Source organism: Podarcis bocagei, assembly GCF_964188305.1.
Source record: "Podarcis bocagei genome assembly, chromosome: 1".
Taxonomy (NCBI): Eukaryota; Metazoa; Chordata; class Lepidosauria; order Squamata; family Lacertidae; genus Podarcis; species Podarcis bocagei.
Window position 1 is genome coordinate 78,358,692 of NC_138125.1, and position 15,352 is coordinate 78,374,043.

At 40.5% G+C, this 15,352-nt stretch overlaps 1 protein-coding gene and 1 long non-coding RNA gene across 6 annotated transcripts in view; one reads left to right on the plus strand and one right to left on the minus strand.

Moving 5' to 3' along the window:
- Positions 1 to 5,182: 5,182 nt before the first annotated feature.
- LOC308591737 (mucin-5AC-like) overlaps positions 5,183 to 15,352 on the minus strand; it is a 49,026-nt gene continuing 38,856 nt past the window's right edge. Inside the window, exons 31-39 of the mRNA XM_081202639.1 lie at positions 15,035 to 15,212; positions 13,822 to 13,926; positions 12,793 to 12,836; positions 10,037 to 10,159; positions 9,736 to 9,831; positions 8,406 to 8,534; positions 8,031 to 8,082; positions 7,346 to 7,457; positions 5,183 to 5,862 (exon numbers count right to left, since the gene is read on the minus strand). Of these exons, the coding sequence (XP_081058765.1) occupies positions 5,688 to 5,862; positions 7,346 to 7,457; positions 8,031 to 8,082; positions 8,406 to 8,534; positions 9,736 to 9,831; positions 10,037 to 10,159; positions 12,793 to 12,836; positions 13,822 to 13,926; positions 15,035 to 15,212 (1,014 nt within the window). The 3' untranslated portion in view covers positions 5,183 to 5,687. The remainder of the gene's footprint in view (positions 5,863 to 7,345; positions 7,458 to 8,030; positions 8,083 to 8,405; positions 8,535 to 9,735; positions 9,832 to 10,036; positions 10,160 to 12,792; positions 12,837 to 13,821; positions 13,927 to 15,034; positions 15,213 to 15,352) is intronic.
- Positions 12,330 to 15,352, plus strand: part of LOC308592176 — a 41,963-nt gene continuing 38,940 nt past the window's right edge. For 4 of the 5 annotated variants that reach the window (XR_014010408.1, XR_014010409.1, XR_014010410.1 and 1 more), the window contains exons 1-2: positions 12,330 to 12,432; positions 13,807 to 13,910. This is a non-coding gene — a long non-coding RNA (uncharacterized lncRNA). Of the gene's footprint in view, positions 12,433 to 13,806; positions 13,911 to 14,818; positions 15,025 to 15,352 lie in introns of those variants that run through there. The other variant, XR_014010412.1, reaches the window with a different exon arrangement.

The window sequence follows — 15,352 nt, forward strand, 5'->3', positions numbered from 1 at the left end:
TATCCATACTGCAAGAATAGTTAGTTTGAAGGAGAGTGAATCATTTAAGAATCTGTGTGGTGAAGTGGCTGGTGGGTGTTGCAGATGAACCCAGGAGATAGAGGTTTGAGCCCATTCTTCCTTTCAGTCACACTGTTCGTCACTGTTCTTGTGAAGTCATATTTTCTCCCTCAGTTCCTTGGTTAATACAACAGGAATAAGAGGGATTTGCCACACAGGGTAGTTTTGTGGGGCAAATAAAATGAAGTTAAATTGCAGCACTCAGGAAAGGGGTATTTTATAAAATTAAACTTTTATTACTACTGTCTAGTAGTGATTATGCAATTTAATATAATTTTTAGGCTGCATGTGCCTGTGTTACAACCCTTAACACTTTATACATTACCTCTCTCTGCTGCTGATGAGCTGGAGTGTCTTACAGCACTGTTTGTATATCATTGTTTGTGATACTCCACTCAAATGATCTCGTTTGGGGAATAGTGTGTCCTAAGTGCAATTGTGTGCAAATGTGGAAAAGTGGATGAAATAGACAGATTTATGACTGCAATGCTAAGCATGCATAATTGGGAAGATAATGCATTGAAATTAATTGTACATATCTGAAAAGGGATGATTAGTACTGGACTACATGATGAATTTACTCCATAAAAGGTTGCCTATCCAGATATTGCTGAAACATTGGTTTTATTTTTTCAGTTATAGTCTATATGTTGGTAGGATATCCGATGAAATCAGAGTTGTTTTAAATTAACACCTCCAGGTATTTTCAGTAGTACATTAATTTAAATACCTGTTTCCCGGAAAAGCAATTTTAACAATGTCTTTTAATATATATATAATAAAATCAAAGAGCAAATTGCATGAGTAACATCTGTCACATCTCAATTTTTGAACAGTTCGCACAATCGGGCATGTCTTTATTGCAAGATTGTATACTCAGGTACCAAACCACATGGTGAAACTAGTGTGAGCAGTTATATGGAGACATCCTCAGTCATCTGACATGCACTTTGTTTTGCTCCTGAGCTTTCAGAAGCAAACAACACCTCAAGTTGTCCTTGTGCACTTAGTGCTTCAGGCAAGCCTTTGGTGGTAATTACATTAGTAATTCAGTTTAATTGAGTTGTGTAGATGGCTCTTAGCAGAGCTTCATGATGGTAAAATATTTGAAACTACCTATGCCACATTATAATCTAAGAGCCCCTCTCTCATGTGCTAGTCTCCCAAAGCATATTGTTTTGCTCTAATCAAGCCTGAAGTGGTTCCAGTAAATGATACAATATCCTGTCAAGATTAATAGTGGTGCAATGCAAATGATGCTTAAATGGCTTTCTGGTATTCTCTGGGCCAGAAGAGTTTGCCATCTTTTGAAGCAAAATAATATGGTGAGGAGGAAGAGGAAAGGGGCTACTTTCTGAAGGGAGTTCATTATACTTCCTTTTTTTTTAACTTTTAGGTAATCAGTAGTGACTTGTTTTTCCTTCAATAACAAGTTCCAAAAATGAGAAGGGGGAAAATTGAATGGACAGAATTCAGCACAGAATCTGGAAATAACAGAAGAGGTTCTGTTATGGATCAGGAATTGTTTTAAGTAGCAGTATTCAAAGTTTTGGAAATAAATTTATCTCTAACTATAAGGATGTGGAAAGTAGAGCTCCCCAAGGATTAGTATTGGGATCTTTGCTTTGGTAATAGGCTTATAAACAATATAGAGTTAGTAGGGGTGAGCAGTGTGGTGACTAACTTCTCAAGGGCATTTGTATGGACTCTGTGGAAAACAGGATTCTGGACTGGAAAGGCCTTTGGTGTAATCCAGCAGGACTCTTCCTAAGCTCCCCCCCCCAGTCATCTACTACATTCCAAAATGGTAATGTTTTCCTTCATGTTACCCGATATTCCTCTGCTGTAAATTGAATTGAAACAATTTCTACACAGGAAAAATAATAATAGCCTAGGGTGCCATAGGTTGAAACTAAAAGGAAAAAGTTCTCAGTGAATATTCTTGATGAGGTGAGTGAATGTTTTTGGTAACTGAAGTGATAAATCTGATTACGCCTTGAAGCATAATTACTAACTTGGAAGTCTTTTGCAGAGCCATAGCTAGGTGATTTTGCGCCTTGGCAGAACCCTTCAGATTGCGCCCCTTAGCCATGGACAAGTTAGCTCTTCCGCCTCTCCTCCACACACCCCTCCACCCATTCAAGTCACCCTCTATTTAAAACCATTTCTTAAGAGGCAATAATCAATATTTATATTTATGGACATATTTTTGCGCCCCCCAAACACCTTCACCCCTGGCAGGGGCACACTTCGCCACGCCCTAGCTATGGCCCTGGTCTTTGACATCTTAATGACTCTTGCAGCTTCTTTTTAAAAAATAAAAAATAAGCCAGTTGGATTAAGTATTAAGTTCTGTGTTGATGTTTTTCTAATTCTTTGATGAAAATAATTTCAAAATGCAGAAAATGAACTCAAAAAGGTTCCCATTATCTCTCATGGGTGTGTTTTACTTCAAAAGAAGTAGGAGATTGTTTTATGTGGCACTTAAAGAGTTTGAGCAGTGTTGCTCAGCATGGAGGCAAAAGAGCCGTGTTCCTTGTTGTTGACCTCAGGGCATTGCCTCCTGTAATGTAATCTAGATGTCATTTTCGAGGCCTGCATGTTTCATTATAAGCTAGACAAGGAAACATGAATCCTCATGTTTTCCTTATATTAAATGAGCATCATAACCAATTAGCTCAGTCAAAAGCACCAGAATTGTGATTTCAGATTGAAGGCTTGCTGCTGTCACCACCACTCACTGAATATAATCGTTACACCAGCTGAGAAAATCGGGAGAACTTAATTAATATAGCATTGCAGCACAGTTGGCTGTAAGCGAACAACATGGCCACAAGGGCTCCAGTGTGTCTGGATCTCCATAAAAACACCCTTCGATTCAGAGATACAGGATGTAGAACATAGCAACTTTTGTTGCTTTGAGGCTTTCAGGAAGAATGCTGATTTTGTACCATTGGTTAAAAGAGAAAGTGGATCAGAATATCTTTACTGTGAATATGAAATAATACCCGATTTGGGCTTTCTCTGCTTTTGGAAGGCTTTCCATTGTTCTTTAAAAAGTGCATGAGATGCTGCACATTAATATGCAACTCTCGAGTCTCCATCGGTCTTTACTCCTATCGTATAATTCTGGCCATTCCCTATCCAGGAAACTGAACAAAGCATATGGCCAATGCATCAAGCACAATCTAACCCCATTGAGGTTGTAGCCCTATGTACACCTGTCATTAGGAAGCAAATTAAATTCAGTTTAGTTGGAATTATTCCCGAGTAAAAATTCTTAGAATTGTATTTTAAGTCCACAATTCTCTGTCCTCTTAAGACTGTTAAAAACTATAGAATGGAGTTTCTATCTTGTCTTCTTCTAACCTAAAGCATTTCACTCACTCTAAAAGTTTGCACACCACTGAGATTTTTTCTGTTCACTAATGAAGTGGATATTGCTTTTAAATTCTCTGTGAACATGTAGTCAGTGCTAGGTGGATGGTTGCTGCAGTATGGAACAGAGTATAAAAAACATTTTCTTGTGAGTCCCATACCTTCAGTTTTGAATGTATTTGACACTCTCCCATGGATCAGAAAAAACCCTGAAACATTATTGAATCCAGAAGGCAGGACTGGACAAAGACATTTTGCCACCTGAGGCAAAACAGAAAATGCTGCTGCTGCTTCCCCAGCACTTTTTTTGCTGTTGCTGTGCACGGTTCTGCCTCTTCCAGGCCTTCCTTCTGCCAGTGCTAGCTTCCTCCTCCTTGTCACTTGATGGCCGCAGTGGCTGTGAAAAGGCATTTCCCTTTTTAGCTTTTCAGCAGCCACAAGGGAGGCGAGTTGCACTCCCTCCCTCACACCACTGCCGCCTGAAGCAACTGGAGGTGGACCAGGGAAACCCCGATGTGCAGAAGGTGAGGTTAAACATAGGAGATAGGAGAGCAGCAGGCGACAGTGGCTGCACTCTTCACAGGTGGTGCAAGAAGTGCAGGGAAGATGAATGGCAAGGTCTTGCGGAATATCTCCTCTCTCACTGAGTTTCAGCGAAAGGGGTGGGGGGTGCCTCAGGCAGCAAAACATTCTGCCTTTAACAGCAGGGGAACAGCAAACTAAATCTGTTAATCTTCACACTGGATTGCAGCCTTTAAGAGAGGACAGTGTAGAGAGCTAGAGAGGACAGTGCTTCCCTGCTCTACAGCAGGGGTCAGCAACCTAAGGTCCATGGGCCACAAGCGGCCCATGGGGGTCATTTAACCGGCCCACGAGCCACCCCTGAACCGAGGCGCCTGCTTGGCAAGTCCCCACACGCTGCACTAAACCAGCACAGCGCAGTGCAGGGACTCACTTCCATGGCCCCGAAATTCGCATCTGTGCAGACGCTGGAAAATGCAGGTGCACGCACTCACGATCCAGCCCACGGAGGGATCTCTGCTGGAGTAAACCGGCCCAGGCGAGGTAAACCTTGCTGACCCCTGCTCTACAGAGTGTCTTTCCCTATGTTGCAGGGCTCAGCAATACTTTATAGTTGTTAAAAATAGGTTTCACCAAAGGCTTTTACATTTGACCTGAAGAGCATTAAGTAGAATGAATCAGCCGAATCACATTCCACCATTAAAATGAGAAATGCAGGGTAGGGAGATTGTGGGTTCTATGGCTTATGTTTAGAAAACAACTCAAGATATTGGTTTGAAGCTTGGTATCATAGGAGAGGAAGGTTTGAGGATGGTCTGTACTGAATTTGGTGTATATACTGAATTTACTGAAATGATAAATTTCTTACTTTGAATGAAATAGGATTGAACTGATGGTATAAAAATCCCAATCATTAATCATTTATTATTTCAGTTTTATAACCTGCCCTTCTTCCGCAAAGGGGCCCCAGGATGGCTCGAGAAAAAAATAGCATAAAAACAATTGTAAAACAACACTGCAATGTAATGATAAAGAAGATTTAGCTATTGCTTTGCACTTTGCAACTGAGTAGAAGAAACATCCATACAAAGCCCAAAAGCATCCTGAGAGACTACAGCTGGGCCCCATCCTTTTTGGTGTCCCAAACAACAGAATCATAGCCCTGTGTGGTGTGACTTAAGGGATGTCAATGCCCAGTGAATGAAATCGGCAGATGTCAAAGTTGAAACATGCTTAAATTTTTTATTAATCTTACGAAAAAAGAGTAAAAAGGAAAGCAGCTTTATCTTTGTCAAAAGCACATGCCTGCTGACACTATACAAAACACTCCTTCTGTAGCAAAGGTTGCTCAGTAATTTAAAAGATAGTTGCCAAAAATAAACAGCATTGCACAGAAAATTTGAAGCAGAAGTTTAGTTTTCTACAGTACAATGTTATACATTTCTATCATCATTTTATTATATTTATAGGGATCCTTGGAAGCTTTTCTAAATGCACTTGTTTTTGTAAATAGCTAGCCAAAATGACCAAAAATGATCATGCAGGAAATAGAACATTAATTTGGTTAGGCAGCTGACCAAGAAAAAAGGTACTATTGACCTTTTCAGGGACATAGTGAGAGACATGAAGTAGCATTTAGATGGTGACTGGTTTTAGCTGCTTTGGAACATGTTGGGTTCTTTTTCCTGTGACGAATGCAAATTCACTACTTTTTCCTCTTCCTGTAGCTAAATTTTGGATTGTGGAATGCACGCAGTCATGCACTGACACTCGTCCACGTAGATGTAGTCATAGTCAATGATTTTGCCATCCTGGCATGTCAAGGTCACCTTTCTCCTATGGCTCTTGAGCTCCTGGCAGCAGGTACACTCACGTTGCATTGCATTTGCCTCACTGGAATACCTGTCCAAGTGAAATAGATTAGATTAGAAGTTTTCCTGAAAATGTGACTCTGCCACATTTAGCAGTCTAGGCTCACTGTTAGATCTCACTATTCCCAGCTTAGATTTACCAAATCCCAATGTTTGGCTTTAAGAGCAGGAGGTTTTTGCCTATCAAAACAGGCTTAGGTGAAGTGCTGATTTTAAAGAAATGTATTTGCTTTCAAAGCTTCTATTTATAGTTTTGGTTTCATGAGCAATTTGGTCCTCAACATGCTCCCAAATCAAGGGAGGAACCAAAGCAACATGAGGAGTAGAGGAATGGGGATGCAAAAAGCTACGTCTACATAAAACACTTTCCTTTCACATGATTCAAGTTTTACTTCCAAACCAGAATATGGGAAGGGAAACAGATCTTCCAATATTCCTGTTGGAACACACCAATGTTCCTACACATAGATCGAAGAATCTGTGCACAGATCAGGATTCTCTAGTTCTGCCATATGGATAGATGGAAAACCAGGGTACCAAGTACATGGAAACAATTTATTTTGTGAGTTTGGGTGTTCGAAATTAATGCACCTGAATGCTGCAGTGTCTAAATTGGAATAGTGATCCAACCCACTTACAACTTGTCTGTTGTTTAATAAGAATGATTAAAATACTGTTGTATATTCATTTTGCTTCTAATATTTTGAATAAAGCACACTAAAATTAGTACAGTTTGTCCCAAATGTAAAAATAATAAAGAATACAACAACATTTCTTCTGTATATAGTTGTGTACAGTGTAGAATCAGGATGACAGTGTTTTATTCAATGATTGGCAGTTAATACACACACAGTAAATGACCAGATGTACAACACTTCATGTTCCAGCTCTGGTGAAGATTACTTCTGAATCTGGGACTAAACCAAATTCAGCATCCTGTTGTGCAATGGACTTTCACTTGTGCAAATGGGGCTTCCCATTCCTCTGCTGCCCACTCCAGTCTCCTGTGCACCCCTAAAGTCTGTTCCAGAGGGCTTGGGGGGCCCTAAAGAACAAATTTGAGGGGGCACAGGGAGGAGGAGAGGAAGGGGAAGTCCTGTTGCATCCACTGCTGTGACACTGGATTTCTCCCTTGGTTTTTTATATTAGGGACACAATGCAATTTTGAGAGCCCAAGCAGCAAGCTGAAGGGAAATAATGGCACTGATAGATGCTAAATTCACACCATACATTTAAAGCGAATTTTCATCCCAAAAAACAATCCTGGGGTTGGTTTATATTCCCCTCCCAGAGCTACTATTTCCAGCACCCTTAACAAACTAGGGTTCTGTGTACATTGTCATAATGACAGAATGTAATCAGCATACTGGTGTATTCACATACAAGAGCTGAGAGTGCTCCTGCTTCAAAATGCATATGATGTTCACTGTGAGGACCTTTGTAATTTTCTGCTTGGTATGACTTGAATATCCCAAAATGACGTGGATAAATGGATAGGACTTTTTGTCACTTACTTTGAAGAGCTTGGACAAGCCCCTTCGCAGTAGGTCAGTTCCACAACTTCAGAAGATATGCATTCACTCTGACGTATAAGAGTTTGGTTCTTGTGAACCTTGCAGTCATTTGCTGAAAGAAAAAGAGGTGTGTGGGGGGGAATCAATAAATATCATGTCATAATGTTCACTGATGTGGATTTCTACCTCTGGCTACAGATGAGCTACAGAACAAAAGAGGCATATAGACATAGGGCATCAAAGAGTAGGCTTAATTTAGGTCTTTAGTAATAGATAGCATTCTGCTAAATGCTATTTATAGACAGTTCCTTGTAGGTAGGTCTGTTTTTCAAAGCAACCATAGTTTGCTACTTGCCTGCTGTACTGCTTCCCTCAGGCATCTGATTGGCTACTGTGAGAAAAGGCTGTGGGACTAGATAGGCCATAAGCTTGATCCAACAGACTCATCTTATGTTCTTATGAAGACTCAGTGCAAAACAAGACTTTCAGCAAAAATAAGTAGGACAAACTACAGCTGCAGGTTTCAGAAGAGGTTTCTCTCCATCTCAAACAATATATGAAGGTTAGATAACAGGAGATGGTTCTTAATCTAAATAGAGTTAACCTGGACCTAGGCACAGTATTGTTCAGTCATTTGTTGTAAAATGCCCTAGTAATCAACAAGGTAAGCAAAAACTTCACTTACTTTTAGGTTTACATGTTTCACAACAGCCATCAGGAGTCAGTTCAAGTTCATGCTATAGAACAGGAAAAGAAGGTTGTTGTTTTTTGTTGTTTTAAAAAACTTAACACTACTGCTGCATGCAAAAGTGGGAACTTTCTAGTACTGGATTTGCACTGTGCCCTTACAGACCCCCAAGTGTCCCTATATCCATTGTCCAGGATAAGTCTGAGTATTGTTTATTATTTTGAAGTAAAGTATTGTTTATTATTTTAAAACTGGTGACAGTGATTGCACATGATATCTTACTCAAAAACGTCTTGAGAACTTATTGTCTGAGCTTTAACATAATTAGAGCAGAAATGATTATAAATTAAGAATGGGGAAAAGAAAACTTACAGATTCACACTCCTCTGGATGAATGATGGGACATTTCCTTTTAGACTGGACCAGAATGAATGTATCATTCATTTGCTCACATTCATAGTAGCTGCAGTTATTTCCTCCTGGAGGCCAAATATCACCAGGCTGTTGTCATGAATAAAACATAGCATTATTTGTTTTGTTTTCAAGTTTTAGCATACCAAATATACTCTAAAATTAGCTAGATTGCCACTGCCCACAATCACATCTCATTGGTTCAGGACATGTCACAATTTATTCTAACCCTCATTTTCCATAGCAACTCTGTAGTTATAATCCTAAACACGCTTGTTGGAAATTGGTAGTTTTTTCTTAGACGCAGGTAAGTGGGCTTTGGCTTTGCATGTGAGATATATTGCATGTGATATATATTGATTGCCACATTACCAAGACGACATTTGAACTTGCATCACCTGACATCCAAATCCAATACATCCTAAATATATTTGAATGATGAGAAATAATCAGAACTTAGAGCAGTCAAGGCTGCTATTAAATGCTACTAAATCAATTCAAAACGTGACATTAATAGTAATGAACAATTCTACCTTGTCCTACTGATTCTAATATTAACTGGGGTAGGGAACCCGCAGTCATTCAGATGTTGCTGAACTACAATTCTGATCATCGCTGACCACTGAGGTTGAAGAGAGTTAGAATCCAACAACATTTGAAGGGCCACAAGTTCCCCACGCCTGATTTAAGCACTAACTCAGGTAGTCTGGCAACTTGGATCTCACTGGACCCAGCTTGACCTCAGGGCTTGATAAACAGAAGGCAATTGTATAATCAGGTTTAGCTAGCTAGCTTTTTATTTTGTGATTGGGCACCACCTATTTAGGGAGCAACAGATTATTTGCAGGATCAGATTCTTCACCTCCTGCAAGTGACTCCCATTATTTTGGGTGCTAGTTTCTGTGTTTCCTTGTTTGATGTCTCACAGCTCACTAGATCCTTAATCCACAGAACTTTCACATGCTTTCCTTTTGACCTTCTAGCTAAGTCGTAGATGAGTTCTCAGATATCAGGTAGACTGTTGCTGCCATGAGAGCCATGCTTACAGATACTGAATGACCATTCAAATCCCCACAGAACTGCCTGTTCAGCTTAGCCTGTTCACATTTCAGTCATTTACTTGGACCCCTCAGTGTTTATTTGTGTATGAAGTGTAGACTTTGGTTCTCTAAATTCATGTGTCCCAATTTGAAAAGGCAGCCAAGAATGAGCAAAAAATATGCTTGAGAACGCCTACAATCATCATTGTCAGTTGGGTAAAGAAAGTAGAAGAGTGAGAATACATAATTACCTGTAGTATCTCGGTGGTTTCATTCATGTTGATTATGCATGCGTTCTGGACACACTTTCCACAACACTCCCCAGCTTCTACCTGGTACTCGTAACCCTGTTTGGCAGACAGGAAAAGTTAACCATGCATGATACGTGTGGAAGAGGCAGCCACCTGCAATGATTAAGGCTGCAATCCCAACCCCACCTAGTTTGGGAAAAGACCCACTGAATTCAATAGCACTTACTTGTGTACAGACGTAAGTTAGAATTGTTCTGTTGGGAAAGAAGCAGTAATAGGGGAAATAAAGATTTGTGCTTACCTCTTGGCAATCCTTATCACATGTAACTGGTTGACATTTTACAAGATTTGTATTGGAGTCTGGGTCCTTTTCAGAGCTGCAGACACACGTTTCACAAGGCTTGCTAGGAACAGGCATTTCAGCCTGGGAAAAGTCAAAGAATAGCAGTTGTATTTATAAACAGAGTGTATAAAGCAACTTTGTGAACCAAATATCAAATTCTTTTTAAAGATTTCTAACATACAAAATGTTTTCAACTCTTTTATTTCACTTTATAAGAACTCCATTAATATTCTAAATAAGCAATCAGGGAACAGAAAAACGATGAATGAAAGCAACTTATCCAAGGCCACCAAGTGGGTTCAGAAACGAGCAAATATTTGAAGCCACGTTTCTAAGAATCCAAGATACTTCTGTGGAAACATCCTTGATTTTTAAACTGAGTATTAATTCCTGTTTTATATTGCAACTGTGTTTCCCATGGTTACACCAATATTATATTTGCATTTTCCTAGGTAAACATGTAAAGTGTAAGAAGAAATATATGTCTAATAGGGTTGCCAGCTTCTTAACCAACCTCAGCTGCTGTGTTTAACAGCCATGTGATCTAGAGAGATAGGAAGGTATAGAAGAGAAGAAGAGTTTGGATTTGATATCCCGCCTTTCACTCCCCTTCAGGAGTCTCAAAGCGGCTAACATTCTCCTTTCCCTTCCTCCCCCACAACAAACACTCTGTGAGGTGAGTGAGGCTGAGAGACTTCAGAGAAGTGTGACTGGCCCAAGGTCACCCAGCAGCTGCATGTGGAGGAGCAGAGACGCGAACCCGGTTCCCCAGATTACGAGACTACCGCTCTTAACCACTACACCACACTGGCTCTCTAATGTTCATTTCCATGCTGTGAAAAGTTTCAGCTGTTAATTTTCTAAAGTCAAGCTGCTGTTAATTTTTGAAAGTCAAGGTGCTGCACCAGAGCAGGTCAGGTGTTTTTCTAGATATTTGGCAAACCTAACCTAAACCTGCCAACCTAAAGTGGCCATTCCTTGGCATGCATCCTTGAGTATTTTGTAATGTGGTTCTGACTTTCACACGTGAGATGTTTACTGTGGGAAATGTTGATATAGTCCCAATGCAACCCAAGAAAAATATGATTGTGAAGCAGCACACTCATATCATGATTCATGATATATTGCGAGGTCAAAAATTATGAAACAATATCACAATATGGATTTCAAGCCAGTTTTGGATGATATTTTTATATATTGTGCAGCCGTACCCAGGATCCACATGACATTGTCATCAACATATCAACCCATATTCCCCCCATCTTTAATTCAGATTTACTTTTTCCACAGAAACTCTGCTAGGTTAAAAAAATGTTGTCAATGACCCATTTGTGATATCTCAACAACCTGTTTCTAATACTAAGCTCCTGTCTAAATGCATCCCCAAACTACCCATTATTAGAAGGCAGAAAACAGTGGCTTGAGTTGCCTCAATGAATTGCTTTTCATCTGGCAGAAGTATCGGCCCATTGTCAAACATTTTCCATAGTTAATGAAGCAGGTGTCCTTTCGAAATGGCCATTAAAAAACTTCCCTGTCTGGACACTTAAGTATAGGTGGTTTAAATAATTTAGAATGATTTGCACTTTTACTCAAAAAATGCTTGCTTGGGAAGTCCCCCCTTCCCCACCCTCAGTAGTATTCTAATATGGCCTCAAGTTCAAATTCATAACTTTAAAGTTTACATTTTATTTTGCACCTTCCCCAACCTACTAGAGTGCTCAAAGCGGCTTACGAAGGAACATTTTAAACTGTCACAATCATAAAAAGCCAATAAAACGATACAGTAAGTTGATTTGTTTGGCCCCCTAGTGGCCAAAAGTTGAAAGGATTTCTTGAGGGGAAAATTGGAACTGAGCCCGTTTTGAGGCCTGCTCTCTGGAGAACGGTTCCAAGATGCCACAGGCCAAAAACGGCAAAACCCCCAAATAAAACCGGTTATTGTTCATCTCACTGGCATATATACATTATGCTGGTGATGGAGGCCTACTGGATACATCAGTATCCCTGAGTGCTGCGTACTTTGTAAGCAGCAGTGTGACTGGAAAAATGCCTGCTTTTGGGATGATGCAGCCAACTCAACAGCACAGCAGTCAGTGAAGATTTGCACATGCAAATCATTGCATGGTTTAGGCAGGGAGGTGCAAGCCGTGGCCCTCTAGGTACTAGGCTCCAAATTCCACCAGCCCCAGTCAGCATGCCCAATGGCCAGCGAGGGTGACAGGCAAGGATTTAAGCTGGAACTTGCCGAAACTCCGTTCTAGCATCTCTCAGGTGGGTGCCATTGCCATTTTCCTCCTCTGGAACACCCTCCTCAGGAAAGCTCACCTAGCACTGACTTCAATGTCTTTTTGGTATGAAGCCAAAATAACCTTCTTTTATCTCCCCAGAACCTTATGGTGTTTTATATTATGTGGTTTTAACATCCGTTCTTATTGTTGTCTGGTGGTTCTGCCATTTCACGTTTCTTTTTGGTTGTTTTTAGCTACTCTTGAGAACCTTCACAATTGAAAGGTATAATAAATATGTCTGAAAATCAGTATATATAAAAAAGCATGCTCAAACGGCATTGCTTTGACTTGACAGGTACCCCTTGAAATTAATTTCTACTGCTGCTGCTACAGTCTCTGCCTACGACTGAAAAGGGAACAATAGAAAAGAAGGATTTTAATCTGTGTACATAGTATATATAGACATAATACTCGCATTCTTACCCTGTAAACTGTTCCATTGACAAGACAGACATCTGGGATTGGTACTGAAAACAGAAACAGACAATTACTTTAAAATATGGTGGGGAAATTATGTTTATAAGGTCCATTCCTGGATCCTCATCCCCCTAAGCTTTCTTCATTTCACCTGCCTAAATTAAGTGGGTGGGGGATCAATTTGATGTTGCTATTGTTTCACAGCTGGGAGGCAGATATCCTTGCTGATCTAGTGCAGATCAACTAGAGATCTACATCCACCCTTTGCTGACTCCAGCTTTAAATATGGTAACTTATCTGACAGGGAAAATCTTTGAAAAAGATTGGGGGGCGGGGAGAGGAGAGTAAGGTGATACCTCATTGCTCACTTGACTGTTGGATATAATCCTTTCTGTGCAAAAGTGAAAGGAGATACATGAACACTTTGCGTGTGTATTTATTTATTGCTTAAGGCAATGTATATAGTCCCTCCCACCACACACACACACACACACACACACACACACACACACACACTCTTTTACCATCACAACAATCCTGTGAAATGGATTTAGGTGAGAGATAAAACTGTAAAGCACATTTGAAACATGTTCTTTCCCTTAGGGAATGTTAGGCACTGTGGTTTGTTAAAGGTTGCCAGGAATTTTAACTGCGAGGGGTAAACTACCCTGGCCAGAATTCTTTTGGAGGAAATAACGTGCTTTAAAGGTATTTTGTGTACACAGTGACTGGCCCGAAGTTACTCAATGAGCTTTGCGGCCTAGTGGAGTTTTGAAGATGAGTTTCTCCAGCTTTTAGTCTGACACTAGTCCAAGGTGGCTTTGAAGTGTAGTTCATACTGTTTGACGCTGCACTCCAGAATGTGTCTTCAGTTTCTAAAATGTTTTCATGGCAACATTTTTGTTTGTTTGTTTTAAGGAGGGGAGTGTGGAATGCTTCCACTGTACGTAAATTATGTCTGGGTTCAGCCTAACTTGATGTTTTAATCTCTCTCATCTACTTTCTCTCTCTACATGTCAGAATGCTAGCACTTACTACAGGGAAAGCTGACACAGCAGTCTCCTTCAAGCAGGACTGGGGTTGCCTCGTATCCAAGTTCACAAGGTTTCTTTTCGTTGGAGCAGGTAGTAGTATTGCATTCTGTGGAATAATCAGAAAACACAACAGAGCTGAAGAAGCAAGTCTAGCACCCCAGCCTTAAATGTTTAGACCAGCAAATATTCCTGTGGTGCTAGGACAATAATCCTATTCAGTATCATGACTGGTGGGTGAGAGTGTACTGGGCTGGGGTAGGTATGCACGAGGAAGACCAGCATGGCCCCCTCCATCAGCCAGAGAAAAAACAGCTGAAGTAGGTTTGACACATACACTCACCGCCCAACACGTCACACACTAGTATTGTAGTGCTGAAAGACAGCATACTCCAGGGCATTAAAATCTGCTAGGAGTTTACTCCCCTTGCCTCCCAAGCCGGCCATCGTGGCAAGTGGGAGACCTATCCAATCCCCACCCACCATCCACAATAAGCTTGTTTCACCCCTCCAGGCTAAAAAGAACAGTAAGATCCAAGGTCTGAGTATGCCTCTCCCCCCCCCCCCCTCATGCCAGGTCTGTTATATGTCAAGACCTAGGGCAGGGACTGTCTTATTACTGATCATTGTAAGTTTTGCTGCGAGCCTTTTTCTGGCTAACAGGTGGACTAAAAATGCATTAAATAAATAAATACATTTCAGAATTGACTTAGCTTGCCTTCAGATCATATTGTAAAGGAGGGAAAGGAGACTAGCAAATCTCCTGTTTCTGAGAAGTCCTCCAGTCCTAAGCAGATTTCTGTCAAAAATTCCTACTAAGGTTGAAGGACATACTGCCAAGTTAATGTATGTAGGATTGCAGGTTAATTGTAGCAAAGCTCTTTTGACTATATGGTGAGCAAAGCAAAGCATCCAAACCCAGAGATTTAACTCTTTATCTGCCTGTCAGTTCCCATATGACAAGAGAAAATGGTTTTGTTTTGTTTTTGTATTTTTTACAGATTGCTCTGTGTGGTTATTTACTATAGAGATAATTAAGCTGGGATAGAATTGTGCAACTGATGTTACCTGCCAACATGTAATGCTGTCTGGATGTCTGTGTTTCCCCCTCAACCAAAGCAACAGTAACCATAATAGCACAAATTGTTTCATCAACAGAGGGCAGAATTGGATTGATTGGCATTGGCTATCAATAAATAATACATGCAAATACGTACTGCATTGAAGTTCTGGACAGCACAGGTCTTTTGGTGTCAACACAGGGACAGGCACAAACCCTTCTTTCTCACATTTGGGTGGTTCCGATGACACACAGGTCTGTGGCTTGCACTGGACGCTCTCAGTCAATGGGTCACAAATACACTCTTGACAGTTGCTCTTCCATGAGGAGCCAGGCTATATGAAAAAGAAAGCAAATCAGTTAACACTGTATGGCAGCAATGAAACCTATAATCATCTGCTTACTTGTCAATTATTAGACCTTAAGCTTTCTTTAGAAGGGGCACCTAGTTGATCTTAAGTTTCCTGTAATATCA